Source organism: Mugil cephalus, chromosome 3, assembly GCF_022458985.1.
Source record: "Mugil cephalus isolate CIBA_MC_2020 chromosome 3, CIBA_Mcephalus_1.1, whole genome shotgun sequence".
NCBI classification, from domain to species: Eukaryota; Metazoa; Chordata; class Actinopteri; order Mugiliformes; family Mugilidae; genus Mugil; species Mugil cephalus.
Window position 1 is genome coordinate 2206815 of NC_061772.1, and position 22811 is coordinate 2229625.

The 22811-nt window shown below is 38.6% G+C and overlaps 1 protein-coding gene across 1 annotated transcript in view; it reads left to right on the forward strand.

The window, feature by feature from the left end:
* The window catches only part of si:ch211-186j3.6 (neural-cadherin), a 256350-nt gene that overhangs the window by 113697 nt on the left and 119842 nt on the right, over positions 1–22811 (forward strand). The window contains exons 8-16 of the mRNA XM_047580957.1: positions 711–883; positions 6315–6483; positions 7026–7196; positions 9458–9630; positions 10709–10876; positions 14332–14581; positions 16794–16921; positions 17111–17297; positions 21006–21149. Of these exons, the coding sequence (XP_047436913.1) occupies positions 711–883; positions 6315–6483; positions 7026–7196; positions 9458–9630; positions 10709–10876; positions 14332–14581; positions 16794–16921; positions 17111–17297; positions 21006–21149 (1563 nt within the window). The remainder of the gene's footprint in view (positions 1–710; positions 884–6314; positions 6484–7025; positions 7197–9457; positions 9631–10708; positions 10877–14331; positions 14582–16793; positions 16922–17110; positions 17298–21005; positions 21150–22811) is intronic.

The window sequence follows — 22811 nt, forward strand, 5'->3', positions numbered from 1 at the left end:
CAACAACTTCTTATTTTTAACTGTGTGCCAACTTTGATTCCTCACATTTGATTCTGACATTTGTGATAGAAATTTCAGTGTCTTAACTTTCAAAAGAGACCAAACTGTTCATGAACAGCATTCAGTTTACTTTGGGGTATGTCCTAAATAGTCGTTTTTCTGCCGGAATACTAAGGGGTTAACCTTTGCTCAGTGTGTTCAATCTTTATTGATCCAAAACAATCAATTAGAGAATACTAAAGCAGTAACACACTACTTCCAAGAAAAGCAGTCACAACTCTTGCAGTCTGCATCGCCGCAACATGTAGTTAGATTTCTGGGAAGGTGCATGTCTATGGGACATACGTAGGGTCAAATGACTCCAGTGAAATGAATCACTTTAGTGAGTAACTCAAACTAACCGGGGTCCACCAAATTAACTGAGAAATTACTGACTGTTTATGAAGCAACATATTTTAGCATATGTATGTACATTTGGATGTACAGGGCATGGTGGTGGCTCACATCAAGCCCAGGACTTTCCCCCAGGTTTTGTGTTGAACCACTGTTTTTTGATGACACTCTTTGTGACCATGTTTGACTATATGATGTTGTCTTGCTAAATAATCTAAATAATACATAAAGAGTAGACAGATATTACTGACTAATACTTTATCAACAAAACCTATGTTCACTGTGTTAACCACTGTCATCGGTACGTTTATTTCCAGGTTTGATCCGGCTGCGTTCCAGCCCACCACCTCGACTCCAGGGTGTTGAATATGTCCTCAATGTTACAGCCACAGATGACAATGCCTCAGGTGGACCTCAAACACTGTCATCCACTGCCCAAGTCATAGTTGGAGTGGACGATGTGAATAACAACAAGCCGGTCTTTGAAATGGTAAGATGAGCAATCACATGTTTGTCATTAATTTTTAGTTGTTATTGTTCATTATCTGCTCATATTTGAAAAGGTGAGAACATCTGCTCTCATGGTCACCATGCATGTTTTTTTTTTTTTTTTTAATATTCATTTACTATTCTTTATCTCTTAGGGGTCTCAGCCTATTTTGCCCATTTTTGAAAAAGGGGGGATTTTTGAATAAAGGGGGAAACAAAAGGCTTAACATTTACCAATCTCTGTATTAATTATTTCATCCCTGATCTTCTACATGTGTGTGTGTATATATATATATATATATATATATATATATACATGTGTATATATATATATATATATATATATATATAACAGTATACTCCATCTTCCCCACTAGTTCCTACCACTAACTCCTGTGGTTGACTGAAGTGAGGAATATATCAAAAGAAATGCACTGGCTTTTGCTGACTTTTGAACATCAAAACTGCACTTTCAAGTGAAATTGACAGCAGTGCTACAAGTGACCTAGTATTTTGTTATGGCAGCTTCACACACTCTGACTCATGAAGCTTAATATAGCTCAGTCTGTTTTTTTTTTTTTTTTTGTTTTGTTTGTTTTTTCTTAATAGTTTTATTTCGTTTGTCTATCTATTGTATCTATGACTATACTGTATCCCCATCTTTGTCTATATCCTCAATTTATTAGCCTCTATCTCTCCTCTCTGGAGGACAGATTAGTGAGCTTGACCCTCATCTCTTCTCTCTCATCTCACTCCTACATCATCTTGGTCTTTTAATTAAAGCTTTAAGGGATGTTGGAGAATTCCTGACCTAGCCACTCTAGAAGAACTACATCACCTGCTTTTTTCTAGCCATGTTTCAATTTTAAATGAGGTGACTTTTCAAGCCCCCTGATGTGTTATGAGCCAAGATTAGGAGCCAGGACTTACTGAGTAAACCACACTTTCCTTCTCTCCAGAGGGAAAGTGTGTGCCAAGTGTTTCCCCCTCTGATTTATCTCCTAGCAAGAAGAAACAGAGGGACAGGCATCAAGAGAGCCAATAGAAAAGAGAGATGAAGAAAGGACTTTCTGGTTCAGTGTTTCCATGTGCTCTGTATGTTCTATTGTTTCTCCCAGGAATCTTCTGCTGGCCTCATACTCCAAGTTTTTGATTCTTTCTCTTCTCTCTGCTGGCAGGATGCTGCTTGCAACAGTCAAACAATTCCCAGAGAATGTCCATTCTACAATGAAAAGACAGAGAACTGTCAGTAAAAAGAAATACAGTGGTGTGAAAAAGTGATCTCTTATTTTTTTGCTTGTTTGTCACAATTGAATGTTTCAGATCTCATCTCATCTCATCTTCTACTACTGCTTATCCTCACTAGGGTCAGGTCAGGACTTTGACTAGATCTCTCCAAAGTCTTCATTTAGTTTTTCTTCAGCCATTCAGAAATTGACTTGCTGGTGTGTTTTGGATCATTGTCCTGCCGCAGAACCCAAGTTCTTTTCAGCTTTAGGTCATGAACAGATGGCTGGATATTCTCCTTTGGGATTTTTTGTAGACACCAGAATTCATGATTGCATTTATCACAGCAAGTCTTCCAGGTCCTGAAGCAGCAAAACAGCCTGAGACCATCACACTACCTCCACTAGATTTGTAATCAGGCCTGGGTGTGGCTTGAAAAATTAAGCCAGTTTGTCCATACAGAAATTGAGTTGTGATAAACCACGGTTTAGTGCGCAAACACTTTTCAACACAGGGCCATGTAGGTTTGAATTTTTTTGTTTTCTTTGTCTTATATTTACATTTGATTGATAATAAGAAACATTTAGTTGTGATATACATGAAAAAATAAGGAAAAAGAAATCAGGAAGGATGCAAACACTTTTTCACACCACTGTAAATGAAGGGGCCAGAATACTAATATATTTCAATGCATGATGTGATCTGATCTCTAACAGGTGAGGTTTTCCACCGAGAAGGGAAACAGTTTTTCTTTTATCACCGAAGTGGCATTTGGCTGCAGGAATTATTGGACAGTTCATTCATATGTAATATGTGTTCCAGTTCTATGGATCTAAAATCTAGTGAATGATAAACAGACTGAGTCATCAAATGCAAAGTTTTGTCCCAGACTATGTTTTATTCATCTGAGAGATCAGCATGAGTTCTGGCGTTGGCTTAATAAAAATATATGAACAAAGCAAAACACATATATGGAAAAGAAATCATCATAAAAAACAGGGCTATCTGTGTGTCAAATAATAAAAGGAAGTACTTGGACGTCAAAGTAAAAAGATGCTTGAGTGTTGCTTTTTCAGTTAGTAAAGTGAGTCTTTTCTGTCTCTGGGAGCCAGTAGCAGGACACTGAAGCAGAAAGACCCTTTTATGTTTGATGCACAATCTCATAGCACACTGTATCCTCTTAGGAACTCAGGGCTGGATCAGTGGACCTAAACAGTAGACATAAAGACAAAAAGAGGTGGGGATACAGTCAGCCAAGAGCTCTGTAAAATATAACAAGTTGATTCATTTCCCAGTAGCATTAACAGACACACAGGCCATTGATAACAAATTTTATTTCCATTAGACAGCCCTGCTGTGACCTGCTTTTATATGTGCTCAGATTTTCTGTCAGATTTTGTAATTCTGGTTATGAAAGTACCAAAGATTGTCATTTCTGTAGAAAAACACCACAAGACAACATAGAGTAGCCCTTTGGCAAAACTGAACAATAAATAAATAAATACTTCCAACAAACTTTCACATGCTTGTTTCTATCCCACTGTCAGTCCATCCTTCCAACCAATCTACTGGGCCATAATGGCCTCTGAAGTCCTCCAGGAGTATCCCATGGTGTTTCTCCACATTCACACCTCAGCTTTCTCTTTTTAAAATAAAGGAGCTGTTCAAGGTAGATCCAATCTGCAGTATTGTTACTGGTCTTGATTTAGTACTAAAGTTTCTGGTTTAATTTCAGAATCTCATAACTATTGTATCAGTTAATCCAATCATAGATGGTCAATGATTTGTCCAAAGCAATCCTTGTGAGCTTGTATGTACTGGAGTTCCAGAATCCATCTCACAAGTTTTTAGGTGATGAACTAACATTGGAATACAGTTGTGGTTTATTCCTAATCTTTTCCAAATTTCTTTACTAATTAGCTATAGGAAGAACCCAGCAACACTGGAAACGTGTTTTGACTGCTGCATCTGCAGCTCTGGACTGTGGTGGAGGGCATGAACCCTTAAGTCAGGTGGAGATGTCCTCCATACTCGGTTCAATCCGGGGCATGTCAGTGGGGGTAATGCCTGTGTTATTGCAGACTTGGCCATCAACATCATATTTCATCTTATGCTCAGTGAAGTACCATGGTGCTGACTGTCCTCCCAGCTGCTCATGCCACCTCTTTGGATTTATAGTTGTTGTTGTTTTTTTTTTAATGAATTACCTCAGGATGAATTGTTTCTATCCCTTTGGAACACATAGCACTTACTTTGACCCTCCTGATTAATTGCATGCCTGCATCCAAGCCTTATTATCTTCCCTGAGCTCTCTTTGTAATCTATGAAAGAAATGAAGAAAATAAGAAGCACTGGATACACAAGCTATAGAAGTTTCTGGTGGCTACAAATGAAATAAAGAGCACTTTTATAAAAAGCTCCCCAATCGTTAATTGTCAAAAGAAGGCATCAGCTTGTACCAGTGTTTTTTTTCATTCCTATGTATCTATGGCACATTGGCATCAAGGCTCTAGTGAGAAGATAGAAAGAAATGATGGAAAAATAATGAGAAAGAAAAGTGGTGCGCAAGTAGAACTACTGTAGTGGCTGAAACAGAGGAAGGAGGAGAAAAGGAGGATGCTAAAGCTCTTTTTTTTTTTTTTTGTCTGACAAGTTCCGTGCTCCAAATGTGGAGAAGCTACCTTGCATCAAACTAAAAAATTAAATGAAACCACTGAAAAAATAGTTTAGGGTCAGTACATGTTGCCTTCATCTTGGGAAAACCAGGATTTCTCACCATTTAAACTGAAGGCAGTAGATAATTAATAACTAAAATGTAATCTTTGGTATCTTTTCATATTTAAATGATTCTCATTTGACTGAAAAAACTCTAAAGATTTGGATACATGCTGTGCCTTTTATATACCTGGGATCTGTGTAGTTGTGTGGGACCAGCCATTTCTATTTATATATTTATTGCTGCATACTGTTTTTTTTTTGTCATTATTAGTCAATGAAGCATGAAGTCACTATTTAAAGTATAATTTGGCAATGTCTACACTGATCAGGCATAACATTAAAACCACTAACAGGAGAAATAAATATTGTTGACTATCTTGTGACAATTCAGTGTTCTGCTGGGAAACTTTTGGACCTGGTATTCATTAGGATGTTACTTAGACATGTAGTACCCACCTACACCAGACCAGACACCCCCACCCAATCGCAATGACACTCCTTGATGGCAGCAGCCATCCCCAGCAGGATGCAGCCTGACACACACACACACACACACACACACACACACACACACACACACAAAAACTGTTTAGGAATAACTCAAAAAACATGAAGAACAGCACAAGGGTGCATCCAAATTTGATCCCAAACTGATCAAGTATCTGTCGGATGATCCACAGAGGCCAGTCCCTTCAACCCATAGAACCCAAAGTCCCCCACTACCAACATTCTGTTACCAGACACCACAGGACACCCTCAGAAGACCCATGTCCATTCTCTGATGAGTCACAACTGTTTTGGAGGAACAAGAGAGACCTACACAATGTTAGGAAAGTGGTCATAATGTTATGCCTGATTGCCGTACTGTATCAAGTTAAAGTCATTTTCTCAAACCCACACATTTTTGTTCACACTGTCGTTCTATGAATTAAATTAATTGTATAAAAGTGACATATCTGAATATGAAAGTTGATACTGCTCTACAATATATATTTTGAGGCCCTACTTTAGTTTTTATTTACAGTAAAACTAGCTAGACATAGAGAGACTCACTTCAGAATTAGAATCTGATACCACACCATGTGGAGTTTATTAATGGGCTTGTTACTACGAATACAAAGAAAAGTAGTACCTCTTCAAACAACTGTTTTCCTGGTACACTGCTGTAGACTTCCTGTAAAACACATGCACATGCCTGATAGCCCTAACGTCCCATACCTCCACTTCAAACAAACAAAAGTAGAAAATAAATAAAGGAAAAGAAAATGTTATTATACTTTCCATATTCCCTGATTATTTTCCCTGTTAAACGTTTTGTCCGTCCAATCTTTAATATGTTCTTTCAACATAAATAACATTTTCCCTCCCACACGCCTCTTGCTTACTGTTTCGATAGAATGGAGTATTGATCTAGGTTTCTTCAACATTTACACTGCTGGTATTCTCTTCCTCCCACCTGTAACCTCTGCTGCTCTCATTCTCCTTAGTGTCAGCAGTACAGAGAGAGCACATCAGTCCTGGAGAACCAGCCAGCAGGGACGTTTGTTCTGCAGGTTCATGCTGTGGATGCTGACGAGGGCTCCAATGGCAGGGTCACATATGGCTTCATGCATAAGGACTCCACTGTGCCTGCATTCAGTATACACCCGGAAACTGGTACTGAACACACACACACACACACACACACACACTCTCACTTTTTATTACAGTGGAGATCCTTATCCAGGCTTAATTCCTTTCAGCATATCTGTCATCTTGATGCAATGCAACAAGGCATGGTGACAGCAAGTTTATTTAAAGCATGTTTCAACCTAACTCACTGCATCGTTCGAATTTAAAAAATGACTTCAAAGAAAAATATTATTAGTGACATCACTTCAAAGGCTGTAAACTGCACCAGGGGTCCTGTGCATTTTTAAATTTAGTCAAGTCATAGATTTGGATGTAATACGGTAAATCAGTTCAATGTCAGCAGCAATTTTCTTACTATCAATGTCATCCCTGAAATCATTTCCAAAATAAATATAAAAGATAATTCTTGTTGGACTTGATCATAAATGCTTTTGAAAAACTCTTTCGTATGCTTCTCCTCATCTTCTCTATTGTGTTAAAAGTTTTGATTTGAAGCAAACACAAGATAAAGCAGTGTTTGGAATGATTTACTTGTCTGTTCTACCTCATCATCTCAATCTCTCTAGGAGTGATTGTGACAGCCAGGAAATTTGACCGTGAACGCCAGCGGGAGTATGCTGTGACAGTGACTGCCACTGACCAGGCAGCTGAACCACTGATTGGCATTTGTCAGCTCAACATCCTCATCCTGGACCAGAACGACAACAGTCCCAAGTTTGAAAACATCCGATATGAGTGTGAGTGCATTAGTTTGGATTAGCTTTAGCATTGAAAAACTCAGCCTACTACATCACATTGCTTTATATTTATTTTCCACTTTAATAATTTTTTGTATTAATTTCAGTGGAATAAAGCACAAAGGCTGTACTTTGTTTATTTGAAAGGCTGTAAACGCATCTCTTAGTGTTGGGTCTTAAGCCAAATATAGCAAATGGAGGAATATAGTCAGTGATTGAGGAGAGTGATCTGGTCAGTGAATGCTACTGATCTACTGATTCGCGTCACTGACTCGCTGCTAATATGACTCAAAAGGCTGCTAATATTAGAACAAATTATCGCGTCTCGCATATCCATATCTGCCGCTGAATCTCCTCTTCTCCTCTGGCACACGTTGGCCCGTCTCCTTCTTTCGGAGTTAATGGCGACTCACTTGGTGCATTACCGCCAACTACTGGGCTGAAGTGTGGAGCAGAAGTTTGTCAGCAACAAAAAATATTTGATAATAATTTTTAAAAATGTACCGGTTGCACATGCGCGACTAGATGGAAAATCTACTAAACTTAATTTAAGGACAAAATGATAACTGATATTACTCGATTAAATCATTTGGTGCTGCTTTTGATGGCTTATAATTCTAAACACTTGTTACAAAGATATAAATTGTATTTTCAAATACTTAATTATCAGAAGTTGTGAAGAAAAAGTAGCATATGTACATTTTGAACATAAAATCAATCAAAAACATAATAAATATTAACTTCGACCAGAAACGCCTTTTCGTACTCAATGCCATAAGTTAAAAAACACGGTTGTTGCCACAACGGTTTTTGCACGGCAGCAACGCGTGTACCTACATTTTATTGATAAAAAGCAAGTGTTAGTATCGGCATCAATCACCCAACTTATCTATCGGGCCCTCATTCTAATGTTGTTGTTTTTTTTTTGTTTGTTTGTTTTTTTTATTAGCCTGTGTTCTCTTTACTTGCAGCGGTTTTCCAAAAATGTGACACATCTTCTTCTCCTTGGTGTTTTATTTGTGGTTGGCAAAGAACAAGATTGGTGCAATACTGAAAATGTCTACTATTTCTTTTCAAAAAATAAATAAATAAGAAGCAAAAACATGGTGAAATGACGCAGTAAATACAGCAAGACCAGGAAATGTGGATTATCAGATTAAATTAAGGACAATTGGACCCGACAATGATCCATATGAACTAGTATGGGTTTGGAAAGGTTAATTAGCCTCAGTTCCAGTTAGTTTAAGTTAGTTTTAGTTCATTTCAGTTATGATAAATGAAGCTAAATAAAAGATGCTAACACTAAGAGTTTTACTGAGAAGTAATGTTAGCCATACAATGCTGTAGCGATAAAAGGACGACGAGGAGTGATTACAGATATTTTGTTTATTGTTTTATCGTTATTTATTGTTGAAACTGAAATAGTTACTGTCGGCTGTAACTACGCCAAAACGACAACATATACAAACTTATCTGACAGCCCTCCAGAACATAACTTAAGAAGTAACATCATTGAAAAATACAGCAGGTCTTGGTGCCTTGATTCCAGTTGTTTCTTCTAATGCAGCGATGCATTTACTTCTTTTTTCTTTGGCAGTCAGAAATATCTGTAAAAATAAAACTGTCTGCTTTTCAAATCTAGTTGGTACAGTCAACAGCTTTAAAAAAAATATTTTACGATTAAGATGCTGTTAAAGCCTGTGATTCAAATTCTAATGCTGCTAATCTCCATGCTCAACTGTCACTGTTTGCCTCTCAGTGGTCACAACCACAGAGACTTCGCTAGCTGTGACGTCACGTGCATACCCTCTATATACTCACTTTTTGAGTTGTGTGTCAAATTCCGTCCTTCTACCTCATACTTCTGACAATGCAGTATTCCATGTTCTGTTGCCTCTTCTTGCACACAGTAGTCACAATCCCCCTATTGTGAATAGTGTACTGTGAAGCGCAGTATGTCCAAACCTGAGTCTCGATATTATTGTCTCTTCTGTTCCTTCCTACACATCTCATTTCTCCAACTTTCCTTTGTACTTTGTAATGCCACTGTCCAGTCCTCTCTTTCTCCCATTGTTTTTGCTACCTTTTCCATAAGCCTTTGTTTGATAATACCCTTCATTTTTGATTTACTTGATGTATTTATTTCCCGTTACCTTCTCTACTGTCTTATCTGTCATCTCATTGCCTTTGAGTAACTACTACAAATGAAGGCCTTAAAGAAGCATTGAAGTGCTGAGGACTAATTCTTCATTCTCCCATAGACTTCCTTCGTGAGGATACCATGATTGGAACCAGTTTCTTGAGGGTGGCAGCTCATGATGATGACTTTGGCACCAACGCGGCAATCACTTACTCTATGTCCAGTGAACAGCCGGAGTACCTCAGGGTCAACCCGCTGACAGGCTGGGTGTATGTTAACCAGCCCATCTCACAGGTGCACAGGCAAACAGACATTTTCTAATTGCTATGTCAGAAGGTTACGTCACATAGTTTGCAATGCATGTAGGAGTGAATGTATGAATAATCTGTGTAATTCTTCATATTTTTTTTATGCAAGGATGATTGGATGTACTTAAGCAATCAGGCTTCTGGGTCACTCCATAAGCTCCACTGGCACAGAAGCTCTTGAAGGAAATTGTGTAATTTCTTAATTCCACTCAAGAATTCATGAGAGGCTATCAATGAACATTAGATTGCCACTGAGTAACATGCTACTTCTCCAAGTATGTGGCTAGTAGTGCAAGACTATTTGCATTTGACCATGTTATTACAGGCAGTGAGGGTGCAGAAGTCCAGCGGCCATTAGCTGTACCGTACGTGAAGGGAACATGAACAAGCAATAGAAGAAATTAACATGTAGTCTTTCCAAAAACAAATTTGTGTTCCCATACAAATACTATTGTATGAATGACGTAAAACATACAAGTACATTTATGTCAGATATTTGCTTATTTATCACTTGCTTAAAAGGTGAAACGGATATCTTGCAACAGTATCTGTGAAAAAAAAAAAAAAAAAAAAAATCCTGTATGTATTTTGCCCCTTTTATCTGGCTTAGTCCATAATCTACCAAATGAAGGTTGAAAGCCCTAACCAATATATAAAAAAGTAAACTTGTGTCATGACTGTTTTTCCCTATTTTCATCATCAGTATGCTGTATGTCAGTTAACCCTCAGCAGGAGTACAATCTCTGAGTTAAGTTTTTTTTTTTAGTTGCTTGAGCAGATACAGTAATCTTCCCTGATTGTAGTGGATGAAGCTAATTGTTCTTGCAAGGGTTGCAACACTCAGTGAGCCATATCCTTCAGTCAATACACTTATATTTAAGTGTGTTTGTGTTTACGCTATTGCAGCCTACAGTCAGTGTTTTCCTCCACAGAAGTGTGGAAAATGGATTGTTTGCCGAAATCGGTGTGATTTAGATCTACAATGTCCTTCAGTCTTTAAGGAAGCTACAGACTCTGGGTCAGACTAATCACCATCTCCTCTCCTTTTTTCTTTTGTGCCACAGAGAACCTACATCACCAGGGAAATTGTGGCTACGGATGGAGGGAACAGGAGCAGTTCAGTGGAGCTGGCTGTCACTATCACGAATGTGAAAAACCAGCCTCCACAGTGGGAAAAAGACAGCTACAGCGTGATCATACCAGAGAACACTGTACGAGACACACCTATTGTGGTATGTTGGTCTATATTTTTAACATATAGAAATTGGCACGCATGTCTATTTAAATATCACCTGGATAGGAAGGGGCCAGAAGATTATGGTAGCAAGCTTAGAAGGTTTGAGACTCCTTCAAATATGTGTTACTCAGGGTGTTTCTGTAAAACAGAACCTGAAACTTGACTCTTGAATGAAGGCACACATCAAAGTGATTAATTATAGGCAAAGCAATGCAAAAAACCCCCAAAACAATCAAATAAAGATAAATTAAAATACACATTTACAGTTAATTCAAGTCAAAATGCAAATATGAAGAAATACCGTGAATACCAAATTATATTAAAAAAATATATATGTTACATGAATAGTTTTATACTACCTAAAAATATTTTCAGTTATACTGTATATATAGTGATATATTGTTTTTAGAATGAATAAGTATAGCATTAAATATGAATAGTATGCTTTTTCCTACATGCAGGACTCTACCTGGTGGAGGCAAGTTCTAATATTTTGGCAGCATTTTGTAAATAAGTAGCATCAATATTGAAAAATGTTTCTAATTATCAGCAAACTAGTGCCTGCCAAAGGCCCCATGCTATGGTCTGAATACTCGTAAAAGTATTTGGCAACTACAGGGAAAAAAACTTTACTAAAACTTTTCTTCCACAGTAATGTAAACATGGAGTAGGAGAACATGGCAAAAGAGAAGTGTTTGTAAGAACAAACAAACATTATCTGAAGAGAAAGGGATGTGTTCATATTTACATGAAATCAAATGTAAAAAAAAAAAAAGCTTGAAATCCTCCAATGGAGCTAAATCACATTAGCCTGCCGTTTAGTTACCAGACTCATTTCTTAACAGAATGTCAGTCTGGTAATGAACAGCGCTGCTAAATGTACAGCTCAGATAGATGTTTGATGCATGTTATTGCTTATAACCAACTATCCAAACCCTAGACCGTAAAGGAGATGGATGATGGATCAAGATGGATGATGAAACAGCTCTTCAAAAATGAAGCCAAAGCATGTAGAGCTACCTCTAGTAAGCTCCACTCCCTCCATGTTAGTGGATGGGCCAAACTAAAACACCAAAATACATCAAATACATCACGTCAAATACATTTTTTTTCAAGTATGGTTTCTTTCATTCTAAGTAGTTAATAATATTGATGCATCCTCAAGTGTCCATTTTTCTGTGTTCATTTTTTCGTTTTAGTTATTTGATGCGGGCGGCACAGTGGCTCGGTGGTTAGCACTGATGCCTCCCACCAAGAAGGTCCGGGTTTGAGTCCAGCTCGAAGCTTCTGGGTGGAGTTTGCATGTTCTCCCTGTGTCTGAGTGGGTTTTCTCCCGCCTACAAAGACATGCTCATTAGGCTGATTGGTGACTCTAAATTGACCGTAGGTGTGTGTGTGAGTGTGAATGGTTGTTTGTCTCTGTGTTAGCCCTGTGATAGGCTGGCAACCGGGGACCTGTACCCCGTCTTCGCCCGATGCCAGCTGGGATAGGCTCCAGCAACCCCCGCGACCCTAGTGAGGATTAAGTGGTATGGAAGATGAGTTATTTGATGCTATAGAAACAGGATTTGACATCATGACGACTGAGGTTACCATGTCAGCTGCTCTGAGAAGCGGCCTGTAGGTCTGTGAGAGTTGAAAACAGAGCAAATAAATAAGTACAATGGATAATTCAATATTTCTTTGTAACTGGTGGGTAGAACAGAGTGTAGTGTTATCTCATCTCATCTCATCTCATCTCATCTCATCTTCCATACCGCTTAATCCTCACTAGGGTCGCGGGGGGTTGCTGGAGCCTATCCCAGCTGGCATCGGGCGAAGACGGGGTACAGGTCCCCGGTTGCCAGCCTATCACAGGGCTAACACAGAGACAAACAACCATTCACACTCACACGCACACCTACGGTCAATTTAGGGTCATGAGCATGTCTTTGGATGTGGGAGGAAGCCCAGTGAAAACCCACGCGGACACGGGGAAAACATGTAAACTCCACCCAGAAAGGCCTGAGCTGGACTCAAACCCAAACCTTCTCGCTGGGAGGCACTAACGACCGATTCGCTGTGCTGCCCGAGCGTAGTATTAATTAAATAAAAAACAAGTGTGAGTCTGGAGGGAGTGTGGGCGGGTCATCGATGTCGCGGCTACATGTGCCTCCATTCTCGGGCTGTACTGCTCAGACCCTGGCTCCAAACTCGCAAGATGGCACCGCCTGAAACCCTGGGAAACAGTTTGGCCAGTGCAAGGAAGTGGGGACACGTTGTCCATATTTATATGCTGTCTATGATCCAGACACACATCAGTCTGTCTTGTGTAGCTAATCCCTCAGTTTCTTATCACAGCTCTGATGTATTTGGTTGAAAGTTAGTGCCTACTCAGAGTTCAGCAACAAAAGGGTGTAACAGTAACAAGTGCGTGGGAGGGCAGTTGAGGGGCACATTTAGGAACAATAGCTATTCAAAAATACCCTTGAATCCGTTGATTCATTAGTTGTGTTGTTCAGATATTTCCAACTTCATTTCATTATTATTGAACACAGCTTTTTATTGCCTCTAACGCATTTCCAAGTAATCAACAGTATTTTCTAGGACTCTCTTGAAAACTATAAAATCCATTAAAGTTTCTGATAAATATTTTCACTCCAGAGATGGACATAAAAAGGCAGAGGAGAGTACTTTCTATTGGAATGTGTGTTAATTGTATTTGAGAGATGCTGATAAAGGGAGTAAGAAGGAATGGTCCATACGGTGTAGTCACTGTAACACTGTAGTACATCGGGAAGGCAGTTCAGTCTTGATTTGACTATTGTGCAGAGATGTAATGATTCTCGCTGGGATGTAATATCTCTGCCATGGATATTCAGGGTTTTTATGGCCTGAATCAGTACATGCAGTAGTCAGACATGTTTACCAGTTAGTAATGCCTCATGAGGTGTCTCATTATTATAAGCGCTGAGCTCTGCAGGTCGAATGGATATAGTCAGGTCACCCATAGGCCAGCAGCATCATGCCCGAGATGGTATTTTTGATTTTAATTGGGTGTGTGTGGCATCAGCTTTGAATAGCTTCACGTTAATTAGTTTAGGGAGGATACAGAAGGAAGAGTGTGCTTTCTTTGATCACGCAGGATTTCAGTGGGCCTGATCTAACAGTTTGAGATCTAATTCTAATATTTTATTGTTCATTATTAATGCCAATGCCCTTATGGCCATTTTGTTTCGTTATTTATATTGTAGATGACAAATGAGACAATTTTAGGAAGTTAATAAATGAATAAATGGCAATGAATTAAACCATTGATCTCTACCATAGGGTTGTCTTGAAACCAGTAATGGCTGTAGACGTTACTGAAAGCCTCTGAGTGTTATGCAGACTAAAGTCAGCGAGGTATCCCTATGATGCAGACGTTTTACATTTACTGTTGCTCTCTATTTTTGTGTCTGTTCCACAAAGACCATCAAAGCCACCTCTCCTCTGGGAGACCCCAGGGTAACTTACAATTTGGAGGATGGTATGGTCCCAGAGACCAACATGCCAGTACGCTTCTACTTGACCCCCAACCGAGAGGATGGTTCGGCCTCCATCCTGGTGGCGGAGCCCCTGGATTATGAGACCACCAAGAATTTTATGCTTCGTGTTAGAGCCCAGAATGTTGCTGCTGTACCACTGGCAGCCTTCTCCACAGTATATATCAATGTTACTGGTAAGCCTTTTATAATTGTCTGTTTTATGTGGCAATGTTTTTCCCACATTGTATTTTTGCGTTCTTGTGAGTCACATTATGCACTTTATATTGTCATTTTATTTATTACAGTACATGTGGTATAATGGATTAATAGCCACGGATTTAATTAATAAATGTTTGATACACATTTAATGAAGAGAGAGTTTCTGAGAACGTTAGAATTGGAGATGTGAAGTGTTTGATGGTAGTTCTTTTAATAGTCACAGAACTGAATTAATTTCATGATCGTCCTTAAGAATATCATACATTTATGGTGGCACTGACAACTTGTAACAACTTGATGTATCAGTACAGTCAGTAGAAATGCAAAGAAAAACCCACCTATGGAGTCTTAAGTCGCACACAGCCTTTTCACACATTTTTCATCTGGAGGACTGCAGTCAGATTCCTGTTCTTTGTTTGTCCTGATCTGTGTTACCTTGGCAATTAAAACTAAAATTTAGTTTATTTTTTTGCAAAGTAGGTTTGCCTGAAAATTCATTCCTTCGAGTAAGCTGTGCAGGCATAAAAGGTTCTGCCAATTGAAATGCAGTATTTTCAAAGTCATGAAAATCAAAAAAGCTCTGAGGGTCCATGGAAATAAAAATCAACTGATTAAAATTTGTAACTATATTACATTGTCACTGTATGTCATTGCTCTTACCAACTATGAATAAATAAATAAATAAATAAATAAAAGGGGACGAACAAATGGGCCAGTCATTTTGCAGTGCTCTCTATGTCTAATTGTATTCTGAAATTTGGGGATGGAAAAAAAACAGTAATGAAACTTGAATTCTACACTAATCCTACACTAATAGAAATAGTTTGCAGAACCTGACACTCTCTTGAGTGTGATGAGCTTAAGATAATAAGCGTACTGTATATGATTAACCTATGTTCCCCTGCAACCACTCCAAATAAACGCCACACTACATATCTGCCATCATTTCTTCTAACTATTATTTCTTAAGGCAGTTTCAGGTAATAGTTAGACCCTGGTAAATAGGCTTAAGTCGTCACTGTAGTGGTGTTACTAGCCCCTGACCTTTTTACTACCCTAATGCCTCAAACTCACATGCATATAATTCCCTTGTAACATTCATGCATGCACACACACATTCTCCCATACCTCATTTCATCAAATTTGTCTTAATCCAGTGAGAAATAATTAATTCCACAGACCGCCTCTTGCCTCTCTGTCCCTCTGTCCCTCTCCCAACTTCCTCTTCTCTTTTCTCCCCCCTCCCTTCCCCTTATCTGTCTTATTAAGAAAGCTCTTTGACTTCTCCAGAGGCGGTGAGGCTGAGGAAGGGAGGGAGGTCTGTAATGGATTTAAGGCCCCATTTTTAATTCATAGATTAAGACATTTGCGCAGAAGAAAGGGGATAAAAAGACACATGGTGCAGCATTAGAATGAATGTGTTGCTCTATTCAAGTCATTTCTGGAATGATTTTTGGCCTAAATCAGAACTTAAGTGTTTATGTTCTGTCACTGGTTCTTGGTGGTGTCTGGTTTATCTAACAGCAATACTCTCTCTTTCTTCTTCTTGTTATGGCTCAAGGTAAGGGATGTCAAAAATACAACAGTTTTCAGATCTACAATTAATGCTTTGGTTATCATGAAAAGGCTGGAAAGTGAGCGACAGTTGTGTCCTATGATGTTAATATAACAAACACCTCATGGAGTTAGTACCAGGGGAACAAGGTTTCTTTTCCACATTTATTTCCTCCATATACACTGCCAAAACAAGCTAAATATTCCCGGAACATTATGTATAGCCAGTTGATGTAAAATATAAACTTGGTAACATCTTTTACACGTTTTTGGCTCAGGATGTATTGATGTGAGGCACGGTGACACATTCAAAGAGATGGAAGTAAACCATTTCAAGTAATGCGCTTAAGTATGTAAAGTAATTCCTGTCAAAATCTCAGGTATATATCAGTCTAAAGGGACTAGAGTTAAAACTGCTTGTTTCATACATGAAATTGGCTGATGTACAGCATGAAGAGCAAGCATATGATAAATAAGGATGTTTTTTAACCATGAATGGTGCAAAACTACATACTGTATGTGTCCCTGAGTAAAAAATGTGGAGCTGGAAATGACCATAATGTGCTCTCTTTTGGTGGAATAATCTCTTATACATTAATCACGCCCTGTCTCCCTTACCTCTTCCTTCTCCAGATGTAAATGACAACGTGCCATTTTTTACTTCCTCCATCTATGAGGCATCAGTCACTGAAGGAGCAGAATCAGGAACTTTGGTTTTCCAGGTTTCAGCCACTGACCTAGACTTGGCTCTCAATGGCAAGGTGAAGATAAATTCACACATCAACACATAATCTCTGGTGAAAGTTTCTCCTACAGTGTGGTGATCACTTGAAAAGAATATTTTAGAACCCAGTTCTGTTTAAATACCAGTGTTCTACTATATCCAGCATGCTGTTTTATTTTTATTTTTGATGGTGATCCAAAATGTGTTTTTCTTTGAAACCTCACAGATTTCTTACTCACTGCTGGAGGATCGCAGTGGGGACCATCAGTACTTCCGTATCGATCCTGAGCTGGGTTTCATCTACACCCAGGCTGTGTTTGACCGTGAGACCAAAAGCTCCTATCTGCTGGAGGTTCAGTCTATGGATGGCTGGGAGTCAGCACGGCCTGGCAAACATGGACAAGCCAACTCAGGTAAACAAAGCTGACATTACCCAGGATGTCATATCCTTGAATTTTTCAGTTAACTTCTGTTTGCCGTGGTGCTTTTGTGGAGTTTGTCTAGTATTCTAACTTCTTGTATCTGATTGTTAAGAAAAGAAGCTGGAAAACCTTGCAAGCGGTAGCTAGGTTGAATTGCTTTTGTGTTATGTCAGACAAAGACAGAAGAAAAATAAAGTGAGAAGTAGTGAGTTTTCAGAGGAAAACTATAAATTAGGACGAGACAAGACTGAATATTTAAATTGCCATATATACTGTAAGTGTTTTGTAATATTGTAAATGCCTTAGTAAAATAGATTTTGATAGCAGTGATATCTGCATATATACTGTAAATATGCATTCTTTTTTGGTGGGTGGGGGGCTCCATTTTTCTTGACATGGTTGTTCGAGCTAAGCCAGGTTGAATGTCAAGCCTCAGTGCATAGCCAATAATCAAGTTTCAGTTCCAAACTCTTGAGCCACTACTAGGCTTTCATAAAGATTTCCCAGAAGCCACTGCAATGTTTTCTTAATGATCTTACTTCAGGCCATTCCTGCCATCCAGCAGCTGAGCCCATTCAGTTCATTGCTTGGCTTCTGTGCCAGTGTTATCTGCTTCTCCAAACTGGAGGTGTGCCGGCCACCCTCTTCTGTAGGTAATATACTGAAGTACTTCATCCAGCCATGCTTTAAAGAAACCAAACTGATGCTTTTTACTTGGACATTCACGTCCCATTAACTTTTTTGTCATGTACAGTGTGTACTGTATGTACAGACGTAAAAGGAATTTGTTCTCCGTCTTCAACCCATCCAAACGAGCATGCTTGTAGCAGTGGGAAGACATGCAAGGTGCTAGGAGATTTAGAGGTCATGGTCCGTAAAGATGCTTCTCTAACCACTCGACGCTAGCCACCACCAAGCTGAATCCTTTCTTTCCTTTCACAGAGTTTTATTTTGAGAATGCAACTTTTTTCTGTTATAATAATGTAAAATGTCAACAAATTGTTATAATTGCAATAATTATGTGGATTCAGTTTATTTCAGTTTCACAAACCACTTTTTTTGTTGCTGTTGTACTGTCTGAAAAAGAGGACAAGCACATAGGGGAGGGAGTGCTGCAGACAGATGCTCTGTTGACTTCATTTAAGACTCCAAGTCTTCAATGAAGGCAGCAGTAATCTCTGTTTTCCTCTTTCTTTCTCCTCCTCACATCTGCTCATCCCTCTGTACTGAAGGACCAAAGGCCATCTTACTGTTTCACTTTTTCTTTCACTCCCACTCTTCCTCCATCTCTCCATTTCTCCTTTCATTTGCTGCCAGATGTAATGCATACATTCTATGGTAGAACAGATAGACACGGATAAATGAACAGATGTTGAGACAGATGTGGTGGATGGAGAGAGGTGTTGGAAAAACAGCAAAACAGACCAAGATATATTTTTAATAAATGTGATCATGGATTATTAACAGATCTTCTCTTACTGGGTCTGGTTCACCATGGTATTTGTGAAAACATAAATAGAAGTTAAATATGAAGTAGAGCAAAGACTGTAGGGTAAATCTAAGAATGAGTTTATTTATTTTATTCTGTGTTGTGAGTATTAAATGAGGTTGCATGAAGAAGGATGGGTGAAAGGCAACAGAATGGAGACACACAGGGAACTCTCTGTTCAATTCAGATGTACTATGTGTTTTGATAGGAACTGTACTATATCCTTTCCTTGAATATATAAATAAAACCACACTAAAGGAATATATTGTACACATACCCATGACCATATGTGGAAACGCATTTTAAAGACAGGCACAAAGTGCATACTGTGTTACTCATGCCATGTTAGCATCACCAAGACATGCTAATGCCACGTTTGAAGGTTTGAGTCAAGACATGAAATGAAACTCAATCACCCGTATAAATGGGAATTTAAATTTCATTTTCATTTTCATGTTTGGCACCCTTGCATTAAAGGGTTCTCTCAGATCTCTGTCTTCTCCATACCAATAGCACCTGAGGCTCATGGGTTTTCAGATACCAAGACCATTTTAAAACAACTGGCAACCTTCACTTTTCTAAAGTTACAGTTTTAACTCTGATATAACATTTTTACACAGACACCTTTTAATTGTGGCGTGAACAAATTTTATTCAACAATCTGGTAAACTTGAAGGAAAACATCTCTCACTACATCTTGCAGGACTGCTAATATTAAAACACCATCTGGAATTAGTCTGAAAAAAAAAAAAAACTTTTTCTCTGCTCACAAAACCAGAAATTAAAAACAAATCTATTTGAATGTGGGAAAAAAAAAAAGTTTAAAATGATTAAACTTAAAAAGCAACACACAATTGGTGGTACTCAATTTCCAGCAATTCCAGACCCAAGGTATGACTAGGGTTTTTTGGGACATGTGGTAGGACTGTGTAAGTGGCTGATAAATTGTGTCCCAGTTTACCCCCTCTTTTCAGAGAGTGGTTTTCCAGTTTTACATACAGTAGATATGAAAAATAGAGAACCAAACATACCCAACAGGCTTGCATTTAGAACTGAACAAGCCACTTGGTTGAGTGGTGTACACATGTTAAAGAAAACTCAACAGGTCAGTTTTTATGAGTGTTATTTTATTGCATTTTCCAAATGTTGCAGTGTTTTCTTGTCTTTATAGCATGTTCTGTTTGCAGGTTTCTATTGTGCCTTGTTTTGTACAGAAATTGGTTTAAATATGACTCCTTCTGACCAAAAGCTCTAAGTTGTAAGCTCTTATGTGTCATCTGACATAAAAAAAAAAAAAAAAAATACTATAAAAGGAAATATATCGAATCAAGTTCAGGGTTTGCACATACATTTGGGAAACACCGGGAGATGTTGTGGCTTATAGACAGAAGAGTTGTTGTTGAGTGGTCTGAAAAATAACCTTGATAAACACTGTTCCCACAAATGTACTTTCGTGTGTGTGGAGTTGGATATATAACTTGCTGCACATACACACGTCTCCAAAAGTGTGAAAACATAGATTAGCAGGCATAATTAGTGGATGAGAGGAAGGATGCTACATCTGCTTCTCCACTTCTAGTGTTCCTCCTCCACTCCTCCCTACCTTCCTTGCTCTCTGACAGATTCTGTTCACATGTGAAGCTTCGGCATCTGCGATATATTTTGTTGTAGCTCCAAGGGCTGCATTAGTTTGCTATCTGTGCCATGAACTGTATACCAACTCTTCCACCCTGGCTTAAATAATTTATCTCATCTTGAAGCTGTATTGCAAATGACGCTCGTTTTGATACAGATATCAAAGGAATGTAGTATGTTGAGCTGCTCAACTACCGAGCCCTACACTGATACCCTCGGGGTGCTTGGCACTTCAGTCTGTGGTCGGATGCTGAACAGAGGACGAAACAGCTGGATTTAATGCTACAATAGACCAAAATAGTGCAGCAGATGACAGATGTAATTGAAAAGTGGCACGCAGCAGTAGATGGAGAAAAAACACTGTTTTTTGTCTATCCGTGCATGAAGAAATGCCTACTTTCCTCTCTCCAACTCTGTATGTGTGTTTATGCTTGCGCAGCGGTTCAAAAGTGACCAAGTTGTTGTTATCCAAAAGAGACAGACAGATGTTCATGTTCACGTTGACAGAATAAGAACAGGCTCATGTTTATAATCTCTCTCCTCTCTCTCTCCCTCTCTTATTTTTATGTTTTCAGACACAGCATATGTTCGCGTTTTCATCAGTGACGTGAATGATAACAAGCCGGTGTTTGCCCAGGCATCCTATGAAGTTGATGTGGATGAGGATGCTGATGTAGGCTTTGCCATTCTCACTGTCAGTGCCAATGATGGGGACGAAGGTGGGTGGCATGGATAAAGGCATCTGTAAATCTCAATGTGTGTGTGTGAGTGCTTTTAGGATTTGCATGACACAATAGAAAGCAGAGGTGTAATGGTAGGGCGACACAGAATGGAAAGTGGAGGTAAGATGGTTGGGTTGGTACCATAAATCAGTAATCAAGCACATTTACTCTACTTTTGCTTTGCTTCTCCTTCACACAAGAAATACTTCCGCTCTTCGCTTAACAGCTTTTGTCTGACACCCTTTTACTTGGAAGAATGACGTTTCACACTATAAAACATATCTTGAAGTCTTAAATTATAGGAGTTTGAATCAACCTTTGGAGAAGAACCCATTAATAAAGCATTTCAGGCAAAGAAAGAAATTCTGAGGTATTGAAATGTATACTTCAGAATAGTTTGCTTTACTTCACCAACAGCAGTTGGTAGATATCCTTTGAAAAATCTTACATGACTGTTGTCTTCCAACTTGTCGGTGGCAATCTGGTAGCATTTTAAAATAACCAGACATCTTTCAGCCCAAGTTTGAGAAGTGGAGCGTAGCTTAGTCTTAATAAGTGCTTTTTCTATGATATTAGGCCGTCTGTTTTGTTTTTCTGATAAGAGCTGCTCATCCTTTCACAATGAAAGTAAAAAAGACTTTGATATTGGGTGCTAGTTTTTGATAAATTAGTTTCAAAGGTCCAACCTTTACCTACACCATTAATTATGAGACATTGCTAGTATTGATAGCCTGCCAAGATATTTCAACACAAACATGGAACAATGGAACCTGCCATGGCAGAAAAGTGAGAAAAGATACATTTTCTTGTGGGTTCCTTAGTGTTCTCTTCTATGTTGCACAGACATGCAACACAGAATATGCTTGACGTAGTGTTCTGTTTATGTTTGTCTGCAATTCCATGACCAGTTACGGTATAGTCAATGTAATCAATGCCAAGACAATCAGAAACAATGACTGACTTTCACTGTGTGTAGTCTCACAAGATTGCCATGTAAAACCACCAGTCTGACAAAGGTGCAGCTGTGCAACTGGCCAAACAACCACATCACCCTGGACAGTGTTTTGCCAACTACTTTTTATATATTTGTTCATAATGCTAATTCTGTATTTTTTTTGATTACACTGTTTATTTTTATTTTACTTTAATCTTATTTTCTCTTTCTTGTGTTTTTTATGAGTGTTTACTTTTATGTGCAACAAAGCTACGGTGACAAAGTAATTTCCCTTGTGGGTCATTAAAGTCTGTCTAAGTCTAAGTCTTTCAGGAAATGGCATACAGTATTTATTATATTGAAATCATTCAAATGTGTATTTATTTACATTAGCAAATTGGATTTTTTAAACCTAGCCAAACCTACCATCTTCATTTCAAGGAACTGACTTTTGTACTGCATGGACATCTAATACACCGTGTCATTGTTCTGCAGCATATTTGAGATATACACTTTGCTTTAATTCATCGCATTAAAAAAGAAAGACAATAGAGTATATTAAGAGTATGATGTGACCACAAGCACACAGCTGGAGCTCCGCAGGGCTATTATGCATTTTGTGACTATTTTTAGAGGCGGAAATTGGACTTGCAAATATGACCCCATTTCAAATATCACTTTATTTTTCTTTAGTAATTTATTACTTTAAGAAGGAGTGAATTGGC